The 22,951-nt window shown below is 53.8% G+C and overlaps 6 protein-coding genes across 6 annotated transcripts; 2 read left to right on the top strand and 4 right to left on the bottom strand.

Annotated features, from left to right (window-relative positions):
* Window positions 1-3,282: 3,282 nt before the first annotated feature.
* On the top strand, window positions 3,283-5,205 carry PG998_000481 (uncharacterized protein; the record flags this gene model as incomplete). The annotated part of the gene is made up of 4 exons (XM_066867299.1): window positions 3,283-3,651; window positions 3,738-4,412; window positions 4,577-4,971; window positions 4,992-5,205. 4 exons carry the CDS (start codon window positions 3,283-3,285, stop codon window positions 5,203-5,205), a joined length of 1,653 nt encoding a protein of 550 aa, XP_066735714.1.
* A 1,087-nt stretch (window positions 5,206-6,292) lies between these two features.
* Window positions 6,293-11,424, bottom strand: PG998_000480 (uncharacterized protein; the record flags this gene model as incomplete). Its single annotated transcript, XM_066867298.1, has 15 exons — window positions 6,293-6,551; window positions 6,599-6,995; window positions 7,050-7,079; window positions 7,127-7,413; window positions 7,483-7,939; window positions 7,996-8,485; window positions 8,538-8,681; window positions 8,740-9,225; window positions 9,277-9,794; window positions 9,874-10,205; window positions 10,292-10,729; window positions 10,786-10,850; window positions 10,920-10,949; window positions 11,003-11,137; window positions 11,251-11,424. 15 exons carry the CDS (start codon window positions 11,422-11,424, stop codon window positions 6,293-6,295), a joined length of 4,242 nt encoding a protein of 1,413 aa, XP_066735713.1.
* A 2,007-nt stretch (window positions 11,425-13,431) lies between these two features.
* PG998_000479 (uncharacterized protein) lies at window positions 13,432-14,876 on the bottom strand (the record flags this gene model as incomplete). Its single annotated transcript, XM_066867297.1, has 3 exons — window positions 13,432-14,070; window positions 14,120-14,669; window positions 14,866-14,876. The coding sequence occupies 3 exons, from the start codon at window positions 14,874-14,876 to the stop codon at window positions 13,432-13,434; spliced, it is 1,200 nt and encodes a 399-aa protein (XP_066735712.1).
* Window positions 14,877-15,949: 1,073 nt separating this feature from the next.
* On the top strand, window positions 15,950-18,684 carry PG998_000478 (MurD-like peptide ligase- catalytic; the record flags this gene model as incomplete). The annotated part of the gene is made up of 4 exons (XM_066867296.1): window positions 15,950-16,975; window positions 17,496-18,111; window positions 18,210-18,273; window positions 18,312-18,684. The coding sequence occupies 4 exons, from the start codon at window positions 15,950-15,952 to the stop codon at window positions 18,682-18,684; spliced, it is 2,079 nt and encodes a 692-aa protein (XP_066735711.1).
* A 40-nt stretch (window positions 18,685-18,724) lies between these two features.
* On the bottom strand, window positions 18,725-19,599 carry PG998_000477 (uncharacterized protein; the record flags this gene model as incomplete). The annotated part of the gene is made up of 4 exons (XM_066867295.1): window positions 18,725-18,799; window positions 18,828-18,995; window positions 19,088-19,328; window positions 19,406-19,599. The coding sequence occupies 4 exons, from the start codon at window positions 19,597-19,599 to the stop codon at window positions 18,725-18,727; spliced, it is 678 nt and encodes a 225-aa protein (XP_066735710.1).
* Window positions 19,600-20,070: 471 nt separating this feature from the next.
* PG998_000476 (Glutamine synthetase) lies at window positions 20,071-22,082 on the bottom strand (the record flags this gene model as incomplete). The annotated part of the gene is made up of 5 exons (XM_066867294.1): window positions 20,071-20,100; window positions 20,166-21,095; window positions 21,687-21,779; window positions 21,943-21,975; window positions 22,080-22,082. The coding sequence occupies 5 exons, from the start codon at window positions 22,080-22,082 to the stop codon at window positions 20,071-20,073; spliced, it is 1,089 nt and encodes a 362-aa protein (XP_066735709.1).
* Between the last annotated feature and the right edge of the window lie 869 nt (window positions 22,083-22,951).

Raw genomic sequence — 22,951 nt, 5'->3', positions numbered from 1 at the left:
ACCCGGCAGGTAGAGAGAGAGAGACCCCAGACCGCGTCAAGCTGTCGTGACTGCGTGACCAGCCTCTGACGGTGTGAAGACGCCGAGGGAGCTTGAGCCAGGTGCTTAATCGACGGGCCGTGCTATGTAGCAACGCGCACTGTACTGGCACACTGTGCTTCCGACAGGACAGGTAGGCAGGCAGAGATCACGTGGATTGATGAGCAGAAAGCATATAGCGTATATCACTGCTGCAGTTACTGACAGATGAAGGGTGACGTACATCCTGTCATCCGGCCTTGAGGTTCCACTGCACTCCCACTTACAATGAAACGACGGCAACTACTGGCCCGGCGCCTTGCAGCGCCCGATGTCCGCCATGAGACTCTTCTCTCTTGGCCGTTTGCCGGGCTCCCGGTGTCTGTCCAGTATGTGGTTGGGAATGTCGATTCAAAGGTAGATAGATAGGAGTCGGGGAATGGGCCGTTGCAAGTCGAGATAGCCAACACCGGAGGAGAAAGACCAACGCAGGGAAGCCTTGTGTTCAGTTGACATCTTTCTCCTTATCCCTACGTACAGCAAAAGTGTGTATGCAGTATGTACGTACGCAGCGGTACAGTCAATTGATTGATTGACGTCCTCTATGTCTCTGAGGATGATCGTCACAAACCTTATTATATTCTTTTCTTCTGCATACGCGTCACCTTCGCTCTGGCACCCCCTTAACCCAGGGTGCGAGTTGCCGAGTGCCGCCGTCTCGTTATTGACACCTTGCATAATCCCCTACTAGGCGATATCAGGTCTGACTGAATCGCTGCTCCGTCGAAGAGTGTTCTGGCCACAATCACAGAACCGCGAGCGGTCTGGCCACGATAGTTATTCGGCATGGCTAGAGTTTGGGCTGGCTGAACACCTGGCTGAGTTAGTGCCAAGCTTTTCGACCGTTGCTTTTGTTAGTTCTAGAAAGGGTCGTTTTCAGCTGGGGTACTGTGTATTACTCGTCCCAGGAGCGGCTGCAGTACCACTAGAGGCCCTTTTCAGATAAAGGTTTCCGAACCCATGGCATGGGAGACGAAAGCCTGCACTATTGAAAACGCGAAGTCTCGTCGAAATGTGCATTGGCTCGCACGCATCATGTTTACCGAGTAGAAGGTAGGCACGAAACAGCCGTATGGTCGGAGATTCCCGTATTGTATAATTAACCTGTCAACCAATCCGCAATCTTCCCATTTATTTTTATATCAATTTGTACAAGGTTGCAATGCGCAGCCGCTGCTCTCACCGGGACCCGTTCCACCCATTTCGAATACTTGGGGCGGGTCGAGGAACGTGGGACTGGAGCGAGATAGCCCCCGGATCGCCTGGATGAAGGTGTTCGTTCATCCATCCAATAGCCGACATGGACATTGGCCAATGCCACCACAAGCCAAAGAGGCTTAGGGTGGTGAACGTTTCACCTTCAGCGACGTGCCCAATCAAAGCAACCGTGGAACGCGTGTAAGACTTATATATATACATATATATCTAAGTACTGGCAGCTGGGACAGCGGTTAGTTTGGCGCACAATGATTGCGTGCGTGCGTGGGCGTGGGCGTGCGTATGCGTATATGTACGCGAGAGGGCAGGCCAAAGTCTCCAGTGATTATCACATCACTTGCTGATCTTGATTCCTCCCCTCTCCCTGCATTTGCGAGTCCACATGCTGGAGGAAGAGAAGGGGGGTAGCAAATGTGGTGTTACGTGCCCTCCGGATCAATGGAGAGAGGCTAGACTCTCCCACGCACACATGCTGAAGAATATGTCTTCCTCGTATGGGACATTCCGTTCGGGGTACAGTGAATCTATCGTTGAAGAGAAAGTAAGCTTTGGCCTTTATCCCGGCCCACCAGCTCGGCTCAGCTCAGCTCGGTAGTGGGTGGGATCAATTTGCTTTAGTTGGTGGACGCGATCGAGTTCTCGCTCCGGATAGCGGGTTTTCAGAGGGCAGCAGTATGTACGGAGATGTCTACTGGTCGTTGCGGTGCTTTGTACATACGTAAAGGGCCCAGCAAAGGGGCTCCCCCCCAGCAGGACCCCCGTCCCGTTGACCCCCCAGCACGCCCAGATGCAACTAGCGTGCACGCTATACACGATGGAAGCGTGCGTCATCAGCTGGAGTCGGATGGATACAGTCAGAACTTACCGAACCACAGCAGCCCCGACCAACCATCAATGGCATAGCAGAAAACTTGATCGGTTGCACTAACATGCCATGTAACTCGATACTCGATCTATCAAAGTCGAGGGGGAGGTGGTATTACGTTGTACATCACAACTTTGTCATATCTTATTTGACTTGACGGCCAGGAAGCATGATAAACACCAGACCCATCTGCCCATGGGTGAAATCTCCCCTCTCTCCTACCTCCTACCTCTCTATATTTTCAAGGTTCGTTCTAACCAACACAATCGCTTGGCACCCTGTTCGGTGGTTTTCTTCGTTTTTCCCCTTCCTCCTCCTGCTAGCCCTCCTTATCCTGCGCCTAAGAATGCGCCGTCTCCAGGCTAGGAGCTAAGGGCCGGCCGGCAGCAGTTCACTTAGCGAGGCGCACTGCAAAAGCACTGCAGTACTTGCAGTGTACCTGACTTTAGTTTCAACGTCGTGGGAGACGAAATGTCGTGTCCTTTGTCAGCAACTCCAAAGGTGCCCTACGGCCACGGGAGCCTAAGGGGAAGTTCAGGTCCGGTGCAGGAAAAAGGCGAGGAAAATCGAGAAGTCGAGGAGCTGACTGACATCTGAAATGACCGCTGAACACGAGGAAAAGACAGCGGCCTGACAGGGGGGCCAGGGCCAGGGCCAGGGTGTCTTTCCATGTCCGGTCCCTAAACCACAACAAGTAGCTGCATGTACATCACTCACTGCTGATATCAATTGCTTGCTCTTGCCGGCACCTCCCCCGTTGCCAATTTATTAATTACTTGTACTCACACGCATGCCTGCGATTTGATTGTTGTCGTACAACCACCAGACACTCGTCACTTTTACTTCCATTCTTTGGCAAAAGTCTTGCGTTACCCCCTTCCTCCGCTTTTCTACTTCTTCTTCTTCCTCTTCCTTCCATTTCCTTGGCCCGCGTTTGTCCTTCACTATACTGTAAGACTTGTGTCATGCTGTTGTTGTCGACTGTTACCACTTGGACTTCTTGATCTTTCCCTCCCCTACCCTCCCCTCCCCTGACTTGCCGTTACATGTCGCATTCGATCTAAGTAGGGGCCGTAAACTCCGGTGCTCGGGTTCTTCCCTCCCACCACCACCCGCCCAGCATGATTATCTCGGCATATTCCCGTCGACTTCGGCTCTTTGGAGGCTTCACCGTCGTTGCGCTCCTCACCACCTACATTCACTTGCGACCCCAATGGAAAGAGCGCTCCTACGAATATGCCCACACCTTCTACGATTCCGCCTCGACGCTTCTCAATGGCCAGGATTATAACAACACCCTCTACCAGCCCGGTAACGAGGGCATGGTGTCGCAGTACCACAATTTCAGCAGTCCCTGCGACAGCTTCCCAAACAGCGACGGCATCGTCCTGGTCATGAAGACGGGCGCTACCGAGGCTTTCGACAGGATACCCACCCAATTGCTTACCACTTTGCAATGCCTTCCCGACTTCCTGCTCTTCTCCGATATGGTATGCGACGCAACGCGCCCACACCCACCCTGGCTCAGCCGAGCGAGTGACAAACAGAACAGACGAGCTAACCTACACGCGCGCAGGAACAACAAATCGGCAAACACCACATCTACGACGTACTCGCTGACGTGGAGGAGACGGCCAAGGCGCACAACGAAGATTTCGACCTCTACCGCGACCAGAAGGAATGCCCGGTGTCGCAGAAGTCGTGCGTCGACGCCAAGACGGACAGCCACAAGGCCTGGAACCTCGACAAGTACAAGTTCATTCCCATGATGGAGAAGACGTGGCGGATGCGTCCGGGCCGGGACTGGTACGTCTTCGCCGAGGCCGACACCTACATCTTCTGGGCCAACATGGTGCACTGGCTGCGCACGCAGAGCCACTTCAGCTCCAAGGAGAAGCTCTACCTGGGGAGCCGGAGCTTCATAGGAGGCACTCCTTTTGCCCACGGCGGATCTGGCTACGTTATGAGCGGGGCCCTGCTGCGGCACCTGATCGAGTACCACCCGGGCATGGTCAAGCAGTACAACGCGAAGGGCGCCCACGAGTGCTGTGGCGACCTGATGCTGGCCCAGGCGCTCGAAGAATATGAGAACGTCAAGATCCGCCAGGCGTGGCCCATGTTCAATGGCGAAAAGCCTAGCACGCTCCCCTTTGGTCCAGGCCACTGGTGTGAACCAATCTTGACCATGCATCACATGAATGCAGAGGAGATCAGCAGCGTATGGCAGTTTGAACAGACGCGCAAGACCGAAGTAAGTTGAAATCATCAAACCCTCGAGTGATTATGGTTGGAAGGCGCCGATAGGTGCCGTTGGAAACCTTGCCGTTTAGCTCAGTCCCGTCCCCTCGGAAAGTCGCACAGGAGCTTGTTTCCAAGCCACATGATCCAAACCATTGGGAACAGCGGCTAACGCAGTGTTCAACGCAGCGCACCCTCCTAATCAAGGATTTGTTTGATGCTCTCATATCTCCGAAGATGCAGGATACGCGCCAAGATTGGGACAACCTTTCGGACGACGTATGTTATATCAACCCTGACCCTTCGGTGCAGAATCGTGCAGAGGGCCACTTGCGTGACCGCCAGAAGAAGCCTGAGGATATGACGGCTGTTGAGAAGGAGGCATGGAAATCGCCTGAACATTGCGCCAAAGTGTGCCAAGAACAGGATGTTCCTGAGGACTGGGAGCTGGACACGAAGGCTCAAAAGGTGATACCGCGAGATCCGTCGCACAAGGACCAGGATTCGGCCAATGCTAGCGACACCGAGAAAGCCGAGGACACTGGCCCCAGCGACGCTGCCGCTCGAGAGGCGTGGCACAAGACCATGGCAGAAAAAAGAAGAACCGCACCTGCTTCCAGTACCGATGGCACGACGAGCAGTGTTGTACAGCGCGCAGCTTCAAGCTCGGAGCGCCCAAGGCGGCACCCGAGGAGGGCAAAGACAAGCAGCGATGGGCGAGCGGTTGGGACCTCAAGGGCATCAACGACTGGATTGATGCCACTGGCGAGTGTACCAAGGTCAATTGGGTAAAGCCCACATCTTGAGGGAGAGACATGGACCGGCTACAGTCACGACTTTGATGAACAACGACGCAACTACAGCGTATTCGGTGCGAAAACTCTTGACGAAAACAAATGGATAGAAAAGGAAGATTTGTCCGAAGGGGGACAAGGAGCATTCGTTGGTCCGTCATTCATTGTTCTGTCGACGGAAACCTAGATGCACACATCATTAGGCGGCGTTTGAGGCGTTTATGGTTTTGCCTGGCTAGGCACAAACAATTAGAAGGGAAGCATCATCTTTGGCGGGATTATGTTCGCGACGGAATGGATTTGCTATTTTCCTGGGGGTGGAAACGAATACCCTTCCAAGAGCAGGATTGCGGTACAATGGCGGCGGTGGCGGCATCAACGACAAATGGCACCGGCAGTGTCATTAGCTTCGGAGGCAACGAGTGAGTTTTTTGTTGACTTAACTACCTAACGGCCGAAAAGGACAAAAGGGGGTGGTGGATGTACAATTCTTGTAATGAGCTGGCTTCACACCACAGATCGCTGTGGCCAGACAGAGACAGAATATTTATTAAAAAACAAAAACAAAGCTCAATTTTTGTACAATGTGCCATGTCTCGCAAGGTTCGTGCTCGCCAAATAACCCCTTTCTCTCACAGACCTACGCATAAGGCGAGAAAGTTGGTATAGAACACAGCCAGCCCCGGAAGCCGGGTGAATGAGTGAGTGAGTGAGTGAGTGAGTGAGTACGTATCCATTCGTCGTTCATAGGTAGCTACACCATACAACTCATGCATCATATATTCATACCAAGTTCACAACAGATGATATATAGCATCTGCTTTCCCTTCACCTCTCTCAACTCGTTCGCGTTACGAGGTGGTTTCATTACCCATCCATGCATTTTACTCTCCTTTGCCCCCTCATGTGCCTCGTTTCCCCGATAGAGGGATATCCCTCCCGTTGAGCCTTCTAAAGTACGTTTCTCCTTGTTTTCGAACGGAGTAAATGTCGACAGGGGTTAGGTAGAGGTAAAGGAGGGGTACAGAATAAACGCCTTATATATGTATGCATGCCATCATCATCATTCTCCTACTCCTCAGTTGAGACCGAAACGCCACTACGCGCCCGGAGTCCATTTCTTGGCCCCGCCCTCACTAGGGGCGCGACTTCGCCGTTGTTTCCCGGAGCCCGAGCGCGAGTGGCTGGTGCTAGCACTACTGACTGAGCCATTGCGCCTCGACGACGCCGAGGACGACGACATGGTCGGACTCTCGGGCATGAAGGGGTATCTGCTGCCTCCACCGCCGCTGCCGCTGCCGCTTCCAAAACTATCGCCAGCATTGCTGGCCTGGTTGTTTTCCTTGTTGCTGAAGACGCTGTTGCGCCTCACTTCGTTGCGCCTCAGGTCCGACAGGTCGCTCACCGAAGTGCGTGGTAGAACGCCCGGGGATTGGTGTTGTTGCGGGGCAGCCGGCTCTTGCTGCTGCCGACGCTCGAGCTGAGATCGCCGCTGACCCGCCGCGGTATCGAGGACATCGGGATGCCGGTACTATCGCGGCTCCGCGGCCTGTAGATCGACGGGTCACGTTCGTGGGTAATGGAGACGGCCGACCGCTTGGGACTCTGTGCTACCTCGATGTAGGCAGACGACTGAGACGACCGGTGCGCATGCGTCGGAGTCATGGGGGTTGATGCCGAAGAATGGAGAGAGGGGGCGTGTAGATCCGGCGCGAGCCAGGCCGTGAGCTGGGCCGCACGCGACCTGCGCTTGCCGCGGCAGACGATGATGCAGACAGGCTCGATACGCTGCTTGTAGCGGTCTCAAGCCCACCATTGATATGAGATCTGACAAGCTCGGATGCCAAATTGCGTACCAACACTGCCGAGTCTTTGTCCGCCAGTGTCTGGATATCGCCAAGAAGTGATTCGAGACATCTGTCTTTTGACATACTGAAATAATCGGTTTCGCGAGCATCTAGGATGTTGCGGACGAGACGAAGCAGGTTCAATCGCACAACTGCTTTCTTGTGGCCGAGTTTCTGTCCGATTCCTGAGAACATCTCGGATGTTGCTAACATGGATGACAGAGAAGGGCTGAGGCGGATGAGTTTGAGCAAAGGCTCAAGAAGATTCGGATCGAACGCGTTGACTTTGTTTGAAGTGAAGCAAGATATGATCTCATTGGTGAAGTTGCCGTTGATAAGGTGGCCCTCAACTTTGGCCGTCTCTTCTTGCAGCCTAATGAATCGTTAGCAAAGGTGGGAACAAACGGTGGTCAGGGGTAAGGGTCTTTTGTCGTCAACATACCATACGAAAATAGCATCCAAGGCCGTGACTTGCCAATACTGATCGGCCAAAAGAGACACATAGAAATCCAAACCTTTGTTTTGCCAGAGGAACCGGCGGCCTTTGCTCCCAGAATGGGCCATGTCGCAGAGAATTGGAAGGACAAACTCCTTCGGTGGCCTGTCTGTCTTCATGATCTTGAGCAGCAATGGCACGATACCATTGACGGCTGCATACTCCTGTCGGTCCTTGCTCAGGCGGCAGAGATTGAATAAGGTGTTGAGCACCTGGTTGGATATCTCTCGGAAATGGCGATGGCTTTTCTTCATGGTTCCGCCCAACAGATCGATCAGCAGATCGATGGCATCGGCGGAGTGTAGTGTTTCCAAAGTAGTGGATAACATAGACAAGTTCTTGATGAACTTGAGCATTGTAATCTGATGTGCGGGCGTCATCCGGTGTAGATCTTTGAGAATACCTGCGGCCGGTGTCAGTGAGGTAGAACATATACAATGAGGCTGAGTGAAGACTAACTCTTCAGTACTTGACGGTCAGCCACCATCTCTTTGACGTAGTTCTCGGCTTGAGAGAACAAATAAAAGATGTTGACGATGCGACCCTCAATGGCTTCTATTAGCTCGTCCCCTTCATCCTCATCCAGCACTCTGTGCAGCACCAAAGCCAACGGATCCAGGATTTTGCTCCTGGAAAAGATACGACAGAAATCGTTCTTGGGAGTAGGGCCTTGAAGCTCGAAAACGTTCCAAATACCGTTGACGCCGATTAGCACAAGGTCTCGAGCACTATCGTAGTCCTCGTCTAGGAACTCCACCAGGACGTTCAGACCGCCAGCGCTCACGAACATCTGCAGGGTTAGAGTTGAGGTTTGGTACATTTGACGAACAAACGCGGCCGCTTCCAGCCGGATTTCGTTCGAGTATTGCCTCGCCGCAAATTTAGTAATAATTGGTATGCCACCAACAAAGCATATATTCTCCTGTAACTCGACATCATCTAGAATAATCTGCAGCACTTGTCAGCTCCCGTTATGCCAATCTAGGGCGTATCTTGCTTACCGTGTTCACGACTTTCAGCAACTGCAGGATCATATGCTGTCGACTTTTCACCGTACATGGCTCAAGGAGCTCCAAGATAGGCAGCAAACCATGTGCGCTGATAATGAGGTCCTTGACTTCGGCGTGTTCCCACAGAAGGGCAAGCTGCAGAGTGTTAGAGCTAGGGCACACTTGGGGGCGAACGACTATTTGGTCGACTTACCAGATCCTCGGAAAGCTCCGAGAGCTTCTCTTCGCCCTCTATCATCTTGATTGATCGTACAAGCTCCTCCACCTTCTCTGCTAGCCGGGCATGCCGGTCTCGGGCAATGTTTGCTTCGAGATCCATTTCGTCCCAGCCTGGATCCATGAAAGCGAAAGGGTCATCCTCGTCTTCGTCATCGCCAAGCCACGAATTGTTTGATAGCTTGGATATGACCATAAGCCCGCCGTCTTCTGAGCCTCGGTCGCTTTCGTCCTTTTCAGTAATATTATCGCCAGGACCAAATATGTCAGAGAAATCCTCGTCGCCCTCGCTCTCGGCAAATTTCTGTATTTCAATGGACGAACGTGACCGTTGGAATTGTCGGTCCGGTAAAACTGAGGGTCGCGACGATGCTGTTCTTCTCATACTCCCCCCAACAGGAGATTGCGTAGAACGTGGTAAGCTGGTGAGATCGGAAGGGTGGAATAGTTGGGGGGTATCGGGCTGCCAAGTATTAGCGTTTACCATTGCATGAATATAACCGTAGCGACATACCTTTCTCGATTGGCCAAGCCTCTGGTTGAAAATTAGGTCACTTTGGTCGTTGTTGTCGAAGAGATCCGAGTAATCTTCCACTGTTTGCTCTCTGTACAGTATATCAGGTCGCGACGGCAACTCGAACTTGTTTTCCAGACTCTTTTGCTGCGACTTTCGCCGGTAGTGCCCGCTGGTGGATCGTTTTCGGGGCGACCTCGTAGGTTCCGGAACTCTCAGCTGTCCCTTGGGCTCTGGGCTCTTTTCTGGTCCGAAAGGGAACCTCCAGTTAGGTCGTATAGTCTTTTCTTGAGGATCTTCCTCATGGAAACCACCGAAATTCTTCATGGTCATGAGCTCGCCATCCATATCGGTATCCCAGTTTCCAGATATATCCCGGGAGTTATCGATGGAAGCAAACTGCTTCAAGCGATCGGCGGAGAGCATACCCCCAAAGTGATCTTGTGGTTTGATAAGAGGGAGTTGCAAGGCGGTGGGTGATATTGCAGTGGCAAAGTCATTATCCCAATTGTCGTCATCTGTAACATATTAGCAGTGCTTCTCCAACGCAGCAGTGCACAGCAACGGTCCCAAATCCGAGCTCCATAAGATACTTACCGGCAAGTTCGGGGGATCGAAAGTCCTCCGCCGTTGGTCGGGGCTTGGCAAGTGTTAAAGGCCCCTTAGCCGGCGTATTAAGTCCAGATCTCGGGTGGTTCTGCTGAAGCGGGCCAGAGTCCGAGCCGGTAGAGGCCCGTAGATTATTATTATCGGATGTTAAAGCCTTGTTCCATTGTTTCACTTCCTCGACAGCTTGGCTGAAGTTGGCCGAGGCCTTTGCAACAGGGGCGTCGCTCCTCCGACACCCGACTATCCAGTTATGCTTGAGCAGCTTCCTCGCAGAGACACGAAGATTCGGGTCTTTCTGGAAGCATTGCATCAAAAAGTCCCTGGCAGCCTAGGTTGAGTCAGAACCACAGGGTCGAAAGTCTTGTACGACGCATCACACGAGCCAGTAAGGGTCTTGGTCACTTACAGAAGATACGCCTTCAGGGGAGGGAGGATGGTCGTCATTGACAATAGCGAACAGTGCGGGCATAGCTTGCAAATGATGATACGGTGGTTTCCCTGGAGCAGCTCGATAACAGTACAACCTAAACTCCAAATATCTGACGCGGGAGTGGCACCGGATAACTCGATAATTTCTGGCGCCATCCAATACGGAGTTCCCACTACTTGAGCCTCCTTGTCGGGCCCGCTCAGTGTGCTCGTAGAAACACCGAAGTCGGCGAGTTTGACTTTGCCGTCCTTGGTGGTGAGGATGTTGGCGCCTTTAATATCACGATGGATGACACCCTGGTCGTGAAGATACTGAAGCCCTTGCAGAACCTGGGTCATGTACACGCCCACGAGGTTCTCTGGGAATTTGCCGTATGCTTTGCATATTGAATGCAGAGAGCCATTCTCGCAGTACCTGGAATAGAAATAAGTTTTCCAGCACGGCATAACTCCATGGGCGGCATAACGTACTCCAGAACGATGTTTAAGCAGTCTACCGACTTGACAAACCCGACATATTTAACGATGTTGTCGTGCTGTAACGTTTGTCAGCCCCCGCCAGAACTACCCTGGATAACCTTCCCATGCTTTGGGACGAGACTTACATGTAAGTTCTTCAACAGATCGATCTCGGCCTAAGCACAAGTCAGCATTTCATCTTCACGCGACGACATCTGGCCGCACCCACCTCGATCATGCGCAATTCGCTCTTAGGCAAATTGACCAGCTTGATTTGCTTGACCGCAACAGCCTCGCCGGTGCCCCAATGAATCGCTTTGTAGACGGCGCCAAAGGCTCCCTTGCCCAGGCATTCTCCCAGGCGCTGCAAGACTCCGAATTAGCATTTGTGTCTCCAGGCCAAACCAAGACTTCCAAACTGCCAAACTCGGATATGGGCTCCTTTGTTTACCGAACAAGGCCTTGTTCTGCACGTACGTAATCTTTCAACCCTGGATCCTGAACAGCCTTGTCGCGACCACCGCTTCCTTTCCTCGGGGTGCCTGAATGTCGAGCAGCCAAGCCGGGGGGCCTGCCATTGGCGGCATGATGCTGGCGGTCACCGGTGGTCGCCGAAGAGGGGTTCGAGTGATGGCCCGAGGAGGGCGCCATGGCCGGTCGTCTTCAACGTTTCTTCTCGTAGACGACTACTGGCGGCTCCGGCGTTGTTGTGCTTCGGCAAAGTTGGTGGGCTGTTCGAGGACACGGCGGGGTGACTGCGTGGGGCAAAAGAAAAGGTGGTCGGCGACATGAATTAAGTGCTTGTCCCATCCCACCTCGCGCAGTCTGGGGGCTCCTCTCTCCCTTTCTCTCTTTCTTTCGTCTTTCGTGGTTGCGTTTTCGTCTCGACCCGTCCAACTGCTGGTGCCAACGGGTAGGCCAGGCCAATCAATGGGCTGTACGGCAACCGATACAGTAGGAATAGGACAGTCCAAAGCTTCGTTTCGTGGGGTTATGCAAGGCACGTTGCAGCAGAAAGTCTGTTTTGCGTGCGTGTGTATGTGTCTGTTGTCTACATGTGCATTTTCAAATTTAGCTCGGCTTCTGTTCAATTGTGAATTCAGGCGGCAAGTGTGGAAGAAGCTTGTGGTGCGTTGGACAAAAGTGCTATCTTACCACTCGCGGGTGTTGCTTTGCTTTGCTTTGCTTGCTCGGGCACCAATCACCTTGTCGCCAGGTCCCGATCGTAGATTAAGTGCAGGACGGGCTTCCCTGTGCCTGCTGCGCCCAGGACCAAAATAACAGACGGCGAAAGAGAGGGAGGGAGTGAGAGTGAGGCACTGCTGGTGAGTCTTGTGCAGATGCAAGGAAGCGCGCCGGTTTCTAAGTGAAGTGGGAAATGTGGGGGAGGAGACGGGCGGGAGATCAGCTCACTTCAGGCAAGGTACGGTACAAAATACGACATGGGCGGCTTCATGCTTCATGCTCCTTCTCAATCTCCGCCGTTGGATTGCATGTTCAGGTCTGTGTCGGCAAGTATAGGTGTGTATATGTGATGTATGTAGCTATAAGTCCGTCCGCCTGATTGCCTAGACACACAAAGCATCTATCTCCGTGTACGAGTTGTACCCAGCCACTACGGACAGTCCATGGGAGACATGCCAATGCATGTATTGCATGTAAAGAGCGAAGCCACCGGAGAGAAGAAGCTACATGCAGCAAACAAGCGGCTTACTAGTCCCAAATATCGGGGAGGCCGGTTGGGTTGGTGTTGATTTGTTATGTTTCAACTCTCAGGGCCCGGCGGTTTTAGAGCCAAATTCGGTGCGTATCCTCGATCAGTCTATGGCATTGCCGCCGGGTCGCTCACTAGCGGGGTTCCTAGCTGTCTATGCTTATCGGCTTGCGTGGTCCCCATCCCCCGTCCCCATAACACACGATATGCCCTTTTGGGCTTCAAGTGCCATCCACGAGACAGCAAAGTAGCGAAAAAGCCGGTGCATACGTCATTCAATCAAAAGGCTAAGCTTGCGCCACTTTTTGACAATGCGACAGTCGTGTCTGTGTGGTAAACGTAGTGCGTGTGCCTGGAAGGACTAATGTTAGTAATGCTACTTTGGGTCGTATGCTCGCTATGAGACAGACAGACAGAGACACATCGGGTCGTGAGCAAGAGAAGTATCAGCACACACGACAATTTAGCTCCAGCATCAAGCTCGCTTTCACATGATTCGCTTGTCCACTCTGATGCTGGGCTTCTGCTGGAGGAAATGGAAGTTTATAGAAATGTGAAAATGACTTGGCAGTTTCTCAGGGGCTAGCTCTCAGCCTGGCAATTGGGCATTAAAGGCACCTACTCTTTAGGCTATCCGACATAATTGAAGCATATTAGAGTCTGCCAACTCTTTCGAAACCTTGCCTGTAGCCGCAACTCCAGCGCTCCCATCAGAAAATCATTAATTCGCAAGGCCAACTACCGGAAAGCTTTTGTCTCCAGATGCACCCTGACGCCGACACCAAGCCTGGTGTCAATTTTTCTCCAAGAAATACACATTTTGTACAGCCCCAATGTAGCATAGTGTGGGGCGTTCGGCTCTCTTGTCCTGTACTTCCTCCTCAGCCTAAAGGAGATCATGTTCTCCGTCAACGGACTGACATATGGAGGCAAAAAGCGAATCTTTAAATCGAGTCATCCCCCATGACAAATGAGCGGCTGAGCCCGGCAGCTGCCCACCATTGATCGGGGATGTCCTCTCGGGAAGCCAGGCCCTGCACAATGCGCTGCATGTCAGAGAGCCATTCAAGCCTCTCCGCCCCGCCACGGGCCGGTGGCAAAGCTTCAGCTGCCACCTCCGCATAAGACGGCGGGATCGCGTGCCTTAGGAACCCAGCACGCTGTTCCTCTTCCTCCTCATCGGATTCCGAATCATCAACCACGGGCTCGCAAGGGAGCTCCGCTGCCTCATCCGGATGGGTCACAGATGTATTTGCTGAACTAGCGGCTGTCTGAGATGTGGCCACTGAAGTGGTCGCCGAGGCAAAGGACGATCCCACACTCGGGGGCTGCGGATCCGGGGTTAAAGTTGACTGCAAGGTATCCCAAACACCGCTGTCGTCTGGGCTGAGGCTTCGGTCGCGATCACCGAGGCCATCGACGTATCGAACTGAGCGCCAGGTGCGAGGCCTCACAGAAACCCTGGGCGCATCAGGGTGCGCATTTCGGCGCCGACGATATTCTTCGAGGTATTCACCAGGGTCAGGTACCTGCGATCGGCTTGCGCGTGTTCCAGCTCCCGAAGAGTTGGTTTCCCGTAGGCGCTGACTGAGCGAGGCGGAAGAAGGATAATTCTGTGGTTGGACATTGTACAGTGCCGGGGGAATTGGAAGAAGCATTGGCTTCTCGGAGGCGTGATCTGTACAGGAGCGAACCGCCATTTGAAAGATTCACTACATGTCCCCAATTAGTGTTTCCGAGATCAGGGGTAGACTCGTTGCTCCATGTAACGTAACGTGGCTCGGGCCCATCAGCTCTCAGGAAACTCTCCTCGTGCTGAATGTGTGTATCGGGATGCGGAGATGGTCTCGAGCGAAAGGCCTCACGCCTTTCACGTCTTTCGCGGTTGTCCCGCACCAGACCGAGGATGTCATCATAGGTCGCTGAAGAATACCGCGAGGTGCGCAAAACATCTGCGCTTGGTGATGCGATTCCTGATGCACGACCACCGGACTCGGGCTGGGTGAGGCTGTCGTCGTTGGCCTGCAGCGCTGCAAGTAGCCGGAGGCGGTGTTCGCGGGTTTCGTGCAGCAGACGACGGCGTTCGGAGCGGCGGATAGGGGATCGCGCATGCGTCGAATCCGCAGAACTCTTAGTCGCGGGCTTGGACGTAATGTCGGATTCGACAGGGGCGATGAACAGCCTGGGGGTGGGTGGTACATTAGCAGGTGGCGCGCAATGGCTTCAGCGAAGCGCGGTTGGATTTGGACTAAAAGCGACACGGGTTCCGTGGCTGAATCGTAATGACAACAAAACTGCTCCCACATGACCCAAATGACGCGATTCGTACAAATGCAGCGACAAAAGGGCGCTCAATCGAGGCGCGCTCGCGAACTTACGGTAGACCCATTTTTGTGTATTTGGGGTGAAGTGGTGGCAGATGACGGATTAGAAAAAGATGGCTGGTGCGCGTATGCCGTATGCGTGGCAACGGGATTGGACAAGGCCAGGTGGAATGGCAAAACAAGAGGCGAATGATGGAACTGCCCGATCGGGGGTGTCGAGGTGATGAATCCGACGGCGTGAATGGTTTGAATTAAGTATGAGAATCAAAGACTGTCAATAATAAATGCGCGCGATGAGATGCGACAACAACTGGATTGGATGATGGGCTGGGTTTGGGAAATATCGCGTGTGCCTGGTCAAGTTGGATGGACAATTGACGATGATGGGGGCCCGGCCGGGTGCTAACGAGGAATCGAGAAAGATGACGGACGGGCAGAACGGGGGACTGCTCAGCCTTTCTGGTGGACGGGTGACGGGTGTCGGTTGTGGAGGGAAAAGGAAGACGGCGCGAAAGGTACTTCTTAACCTAAAGAAAGGTTTCGGCAGCCAGGGGAGAGATCAACGAGGGAGCATGCAACTGCACAAAAGGCACCAGGGGGGCGGGCAATGCGTGTCTCGTAAAGGAGGCCAGTGTGAGTTTCATAGGTCAACATAAGGTTAAGTATAATACAGCATACACCGATTCTCCCAGCCCTCGATTCGGGCAGTGTCTGCTGAGATGGCGATGTCCTTCGCTCCTGTTGTTCATTGGCATTGGCATGCTTTAAAACTTCAGAGGATGGTGGATGGAGAGGAATGCGAAAAAGGCAGGCGGAATGGCCCGTGCGTCCGGTGCTTGGCGAAGGGAATTGGGGGCGGCCAAGTGGTGACTGAGGTGAGCAGCATGCAAACTCTCTAGCTGGGCAACAAATGACTGGCTGGCGTTTCTCGGGAATTTGGCTGTCGCGACAAACTCCATATCTTCCAGCTCTGCATGTGAGTCACCGGCCTCAGCTGCCCAGCAACAACCGGTCCCTGACAGAAAACAACACCTCCTGCTACCCACATTGGTCTCCTATATCTGGTTTCGAAAGTAGATGCCTTTCGCCACCACACGTCTTGTCATTGTGTACTGGTAGCCTATCAAGTCCTCCAATCATGATTGAGCTGGGGTTGACGCGCATCCAAGCCCTGCTTCAGAAGACACCGCAGACATGGAAGGCCATCCACGTCGCTGGCACCAATGGCAAAGGCTCCATCTGTGCCTATATGACCGCCATGCTACGTGCCAACAACATCTCCTGCGGAAGATTCACTTCGCCTCACCTGATAGACCGCTGGGACTGCATCTCCATCAACGACAGCCCGGTTCTGGAGGCCAAGTTTCGTCATTATGAGGATCTCGTGAAAACAAGGAACGACCAGCTGCAGGCCGGTGCTACTGAGTTCGAGTTGCTGGCAGCTACTGCCTTCGAGATCTTCGAGGCCGAGCAGGTCGAAGTGGGTGTTATCGAGGTCGGCCTCGGCGGCCGGCTGGACGCAACCAACGTGCTGAAGAACAAGGCTGTGACCATCATATCCAAGATTGGATTAGATCACCAAGCAATGCTAGGAGATACTCTGGAGGAGGTCGCCCTGCAGAAGGCGGGTATAATGCGCGCAGCCGTGCCGTGTGTGGTTGATGCTAGTAACCCCCAAAATGTATTGGACGTGTTTGAATCGCATAGCAAACAGACAGGGGCTCCTCTCATGCACGCTTCGCCGGCGTCCTCGGAGTTTGCACGGTCATTCCCAGGTACATTGGAACCACATCAAGTCCAAAATCTAACGGCGGCCTACGAGGCCTTCAAGCTTGCATATCCTCAGTATGCACAGTCCACGGATATCCTTATACCTGCTATTGTGAACATGAAATGGCAGGGTAGGTTACAGAAACTTGACATCACTTGTCTTGTCAAACAGCCACGCGAGGCCCTTCTCGACGGAGCTCACAATCCACAGTCAGCCAAGGTTCTTGCCGACTATGTGGATAAGCATTATCGAGCTGGACATCCGCTCCAGCCGGTGACCTGGGTTCTCGCTGCGTCTGAAGGCAAAGACTTTGCTGAAGTATCGAGGCATCTGTTACATCCTGGAGATGCCGTTGCTGCCGTTGAGTTCGGACCGGTGGATGGCATGCCTTGGGTAAGAGCGATGAAAGCAGATGCACTTCTCAAGGCAATGCGTCTTGAGAAATCATCTGAGCAGCATAACGCTGCCCGAGATGTACTCGGTTCTATCCAATGGGCAGTAGAGGCGGCTGCTGGGGGACCGTTAGTTATTGCAGGGAGCCTATATCTCGTCTCTGACGTCTTGAGGCTCTTGAGAGATGGGCAGTCACAAACTCGCCATACTTGAAAGTCATAGGATTACAGTGCTGGGTAAGTATTCAAGCTCGCCTTGTCTTCTTCAACAAGACAATGCTCCTTTCTAGTTTGGCTGCTCCTGCATTATGCAAAATTTCCTGCTATTTCCCTTATGTTTTGCTATCGCCTCGGCTCAAGCATGAGTGCTCACATCTCCACTATAAATAACCCCGCCAATCCCGAGACCCACGAATCGACAACTTTGGGTTCTACATGCCATCGCATCCTCCTGCATCTACAGGTTGCACATAGAGAGCTCTACAATATTTTTACTGTCTATCTAACTACTGCGGGAGTAGACTGTTGACATGGCTACCCCTAGCCCCATGGGCGTCTCGTCCAAACAACCTCCCCAGGCCTCCAAGACCACGATTCTCGTGGCCGGCCTACTTGTTGATGTCTACGGCCTCGATGAACTTCCCCCAGGGGCCACAGCCGTATCCTGCCTTTGGCTGCACCATGGGCGTTTGGGTAGCAAGGATGACATGGCTACTTTCGCCGCTCTGGCGCTCTCAGCCTGGCACACCCACGCCGCCAGTAACAAGAATAGTAGCCCCAGGGGCTTGATTGCGGTGGCGTTCGACCAGCGGAACCACGGCGCGAGACTGGTCCACAAGACGTCCAACGATGCGTGGCGAGACGGCAACAAGACGCACGCCCAGGACATGTTCGGCGTCGTCACCGGCGGCGTGGTCGATATGGCCCATCTGATGGATGCCTTGGAAGGCTACCTCTTCGGTAACGGGGCCACCAGCAGTAGCAACAGCAGCAGCAGCTCCCGGAAGCAAGCCAGTCTTATCGACCAGCATCTGGCACTCGGCGTCAGTCAGGGCGGTCACACTGTATGGCAAGCGATGTTCGCGGAGCCGCGGCTCTCCGCCGGAGTGGTTGTTATTGGATGTCCTGATTATATGGGTAAGTTCTCCATATATGCCAGCCTAGGACCGGGGGCGGCGTCTACTTCGATATTTAGGCGTGTATGAACAAGTCCATGTACTAATCAGTGATTATAGCCATTATGACGGACCGAGCGCGCCTTTCTAAGCTACCTACCTATTCGGTGGAAGACAATGGCGCGTCGTTTCTCGGGAGCAGGGATTTCCCACACGCTCTAGTGGAAGCTTGCAAAAGTACGATCCGAAGGGCATCCTGTTCGGAACTCGCGAGATATCGGCCTCGCCTTCTGACGCAGAGAAGGATAGGCTCAGATCTATCTTGGACCCGCGGTTAGCCGGGAAGAGATTCCAGATCTTGTCGGGAGGTGTAGACAAGCTAGTCCCCTACGCTCTGGCCAAGCCGTTCCTGGACTTCTTCAAGTCGGCGGTGGCGACCTGGGACAAACAAGCGAATATCTCAATCGAGGACATCGTCTACCCAGATGTGGGGCACATGTTCGACGATGCCATGATGAAGGACGCGGTGCGCTTTATTGTAGATATAGTCTCGGAGGCCGAGGCCAGTCAACAAACTTCGACCGCAAAGATATAACTTATAGAACCGCTCGTTACTCTCTCCCAAGTTTTCCCTCCTAGTTTCTGTAAGAAATAGGCTTCGACCACGGCTGTGTCGCGCTCCGGATCCAACACTTCCCCTTCTTCTTCTTCTACACCACCATCATGACCTCTTGCGACCACGATGGTCTTGACCCCGCTCTGCGCCCGTAGCTGATCCGACGCGAACAAAGCCTGCGACACGCTCCACGGGTTTCGCTTGCGCCTCTTCTCGGCCAGCGTGCCCCCGACGCCGTGTGGGTTCTCCTCCCACTCCGCGACGGCCTGCGCGACGCCCCGCATAGCCGCCTCGTTCGTCCCGTCCGCCATGCCGGGCGGGTCGATCCCCACGAAGCCGACGCGGTCCAGGGGTAGCCCAGGGCGCCGCAGTGGCCGTCGACCAGCCGCGCCCGCTTAAAGGCGTGGCTCACGATGGTGACCTTCTCGGGCCAGGCGCCGTGGGTCTGCCAGAACAGGACGAGGGAGAACAGGACGTTGTAGTACGAGTCCAGCGCGCGGGGCTCGCAGACGATCCTGTCGGCCACGGCTGCGGCGTCGATGATCCCGAAATAGTCATTCGCCGTAGCAATGTCCGCGTAGCTCTGAGCCTCGGATAGTCTTGTCTCTCTGCGCGTTGGCCCCCTTTTCGTAGCTGCTGTTAGTGTACGCGTATTATGTGAAGGCTTATTTGAATAACGTTTCTTGGTTTGGACACTCACCCGGAGAACATCAACACGGAGCCCGGTATCCCCCGCAAAATCCGCAATCCAGCCTTGATGTGTTCGATGAACGTCGGCGTTTCGCCGGCCTGGAACCCGGCAATCAGCCATTCGGACTCGTCAAAGCCCCGCGCTGGCCCGCCGAGCCAGATGCCGTGGCAGCACACAATCGCGAGATGGGACACCGGCGACATGCTTGTATCCATAGACGACCTCGATGTGGTGGTATCCAGGGCTTCCAGCGCAAATGAGAGACAGGATGAGTGTGAGGTACTTATCGCGGTCGGACCTATGCACGACACTGAAAATGGTGTGGGTAATTGGAATAAATCACTAGCAATACTTCGCTGCTTCACGGCTACTGACCTGCCAGCTTATCCCGTTCCAGATATTATACCACTCCAGACATTATTCTACTCCAGCTGTTATCCTACTCGGGCTATCCCACTCGAGAGATTAGCGGGACGTCACGTGAACGTTTGTGTATGCAACTTCTAGAAACATTCCAAAAGACCGCGGTTGGACGAAGAGAAGGATTACTTGTCATCAGAGTTCATGTCAATTCTCATTTAGCTTGCCCATGCGGAAGCTGTTCGTTCTATGTACCATTTCCCATTACTTAAAGCAAACTCGTAAACACCGAGAAATCAAAGGGTATCAACATCTTACTCCTTGGCAGCGCCGTAGAGCGTCTCCTATAATGGGTATTAGTAACTTTGTCGGGTAGAAATGTAATTAATCTGAATCATCTTGAACTTACCATAGTGATACCACTGATCTGGTACGGGTCTGCGTTGGAGGCGGGCCGGCGATCCTCGAAGTAGCCGTAGCCCTTGGAGGCGGTTTCCCGGGGAATGCGAATGGAAGCTCCACGGTTGGCGACACCATAGCTGAAGGTATCGATGGCACCGGTCTCATGGCGGCCAGTCAGGCGCAACTCGTTACCCTCGCCGTAGACGGCAATGTGCTCCTTGTGGCGTCCCTCCAGCTTCTTGATGGCAGCCTCGATGTGCTTCATGCCACCCTCAACACGCATCTCCTCGCTGGAGAAGTTGGAGTGCAGACCGGCACCGTTCCAGTCACCGGGGATAGGCTTGGGCTGGAAGGAAACCTTGGCGCCGAATTCCTCAGCCACACGGTGGAGAAGGAAGCGACCCATCCAGAGATGGTCACCCATCTCGATACCCTCGCACGGGCCAACCTGGAACTCCCACTGGGCAGGCATAACCTCGGCGTTAGTGCCGGAGATCTTGACACCGGTGTACAGGCAGGCCTTGTAATGGGCCTCGACGATATCACGGCAAACAACCTTGCCAGCACCAACACCGCAGTAGTAAGGACCCTGGGGAGCAGGGAAACCAGCCTTGGGCCAGCCATAGGGCCTGTCCTCCATGTCGAAAAGAGTGTATTCCTGCTCAAGACCGAACCAGGGCTTGTGAGAAGCATGTGTCGACATCAGCTTGTCGCACTCATGACGGTAGTTGTACTTGTTGGGGGTGCCATCGGCATTCCAGCACTCGGTGAGGACAAGGATGTTAGGAACGCCCCGGAAAGGGTCGGGGAAGACAGCGACGGGCTTCAGGTAGACATCCGAGTTGTCGCCAGGAGCCTGGTCGGTGGAGGAGCCATCGAAATTCCAGGTGGGGAGGTCCTCGGGCTTGAAACCGCCCTCAGGAACAGAGGTCATGGTCTATGAAGGAAACATGATGTCAGTTAAGCACTTGGCAAGAAAGCACCTAGGGCCAAAGAGGTTGCGCGCAGGGTATCAAAATGCCACGATGCAGATCCAGCCGCCCTGCCATGAACTATGCACGGCCGGGAGGAAGCAATGCATGCCACTGGCACTAGGCAGATGCAGGAAGTATCCTGCCGGCTGACGACATCACCAAGCGACTGCTGTGTGAAGAAGCCGGGTATTGGGGGATGGCATCGCGCATAGCCGACGCCAAGGAATGCGAGGTCGGAAGTCTTGGTGCTGTGGATATGCTATGGCATGGCCTCGCGGAAGCCCCTAGCCCTCTTTCGAGGAAGCAGGGGATACCATGACGATAAACCATAGCAATCCGGCAGGCCAAGCCCGGTAACCCTCGAAGTTCCGTGCATGCCACACGACGCTGGGCCGCTTTGGCGGGGGGCAAGATAGGGAGAGCCTTGAACATGTGCTGGTTGCAGCGGACCCAAGTAGTCTTGAGCCGGGCTTTTGGTAGTGACACGAGGGAATCAAGTAATGGAAACCAAGGCAATTTGGCGCAAAGATAAGGAAGGCAAAGAAATTACGTACTCTGCTCTTAGAGCGGACACCGCCGGCTGAGTCGATCCAGATGTACTCCGCCATGGCGTTTCCCTTCTGGTCGAGCTTCATGTACTTCATGAGCTGTGGAGGCACACACGTTAGTCGTCGTCCATGCTGCAAGATTGCTGATCGGAAAAGGTTGGCGGCAGAACAGCCTTCGCTAGACCGTCGCCCTGAATGGCCTACACCACCCAAGGGACGGTTTGCTTCGAGGTAAAGGTGAAGGGGAAGATGGCATGCTTACGTTCTCGGTGTACGAGACATGCTGGGACTCGGCCTACGGGAGCAAATTATTAGCAAATTATCTCGTTATGGCAACGGACCATTGGCTGGCTGGCTAGCCAAGGTGGGGTTGATGGCAGGCATGCGGCGTCGACTTACCATGATTGCGGTTGTTTATGGAAAAGGAGAACCGGTTGAGATTGAAGATCTGATGAGAGTATTCGGTAGAATGAACGGAAGTTCTTGCAATGAACTGGAAATGCAGATTTGCGATGAGAGAAAGGGATTTGAGGGAGAGGAGAGCAGGACTTGTTGACGATTGATTGCGGGGGCTTCTGAGCCTTTTAAAATAGAACCGGCCGTTGTCGGGCATGCCTTTAAACCTACGACTTTGGGGACCCAGATAGGTGGCACAACAGAGATAAGGAACACAGAAACGACGGGGTCCTGGACTAGGGTCTTTGCATTCGACATGCCTGTCTACTTGGCATGCTCGTATGTGTACATCGCATCGCGATATGTTGATCGTATCATCGTCGGTACACCTACCTCGCACATCTGGTACACCCGGTTGCCATGGGCGGTTTCGTCTGTGCTTAGCCTACTGGACTGTATGTACATACTGCACTGCACTGCACGTATTTTGTTTCTTTGTTCTTCACCTCCTTTCCTTGACCAGCCTTCCCGTCAGATTTCTTTTACGTGAGAAGCCACGGCGGGAGCAAAAGGAAGCGGCCATGGCCAACCACACACCAAGGCCCCCGTGCTGCTGCTATCTTGTTCCAGCTCGGGTGGCAGACCTTGACCATTGACGTTGTTACGTGTGGGTGCGAGGGGTGGAGGGGTGCCCAGAACACGGCGGGCCAATCACCAGCGAGGCTTTGATGTGGGATGGGCTGGATTCGGCCGGGCTGCCATTCTGTGACCATGCAAGGGCCATCGCTTCTTTTCGGTGGGGAATGGTGGGGTGGAAGCAAGCACACACAGTCAGTAGTCAGGACTGCGCCATGCTAGCCGTGGTCTCGTCTTCT

This window comes from Apiospora kogelbergensis (assembly GCF_038363985.1).
Source record: "Apiospora kogelbergensis strain CBS 113332 chromosome Unknown utg000001l_segment0_segment0, whole genome shotgun sequence".
Classification (NCBI taxonomy): Eukaryota; Fungi; Ascomycota; class Sordariomycetes; order Amphisphaeriales; family Apiosporaceae; genus Apiospora; species Apiospora kogelbergensis.
The sequence above is the reverse complement of the archived record's forward strand: the minus strand, read 5'-3'. Positions and strand labels throughout refer to the sequence as shown.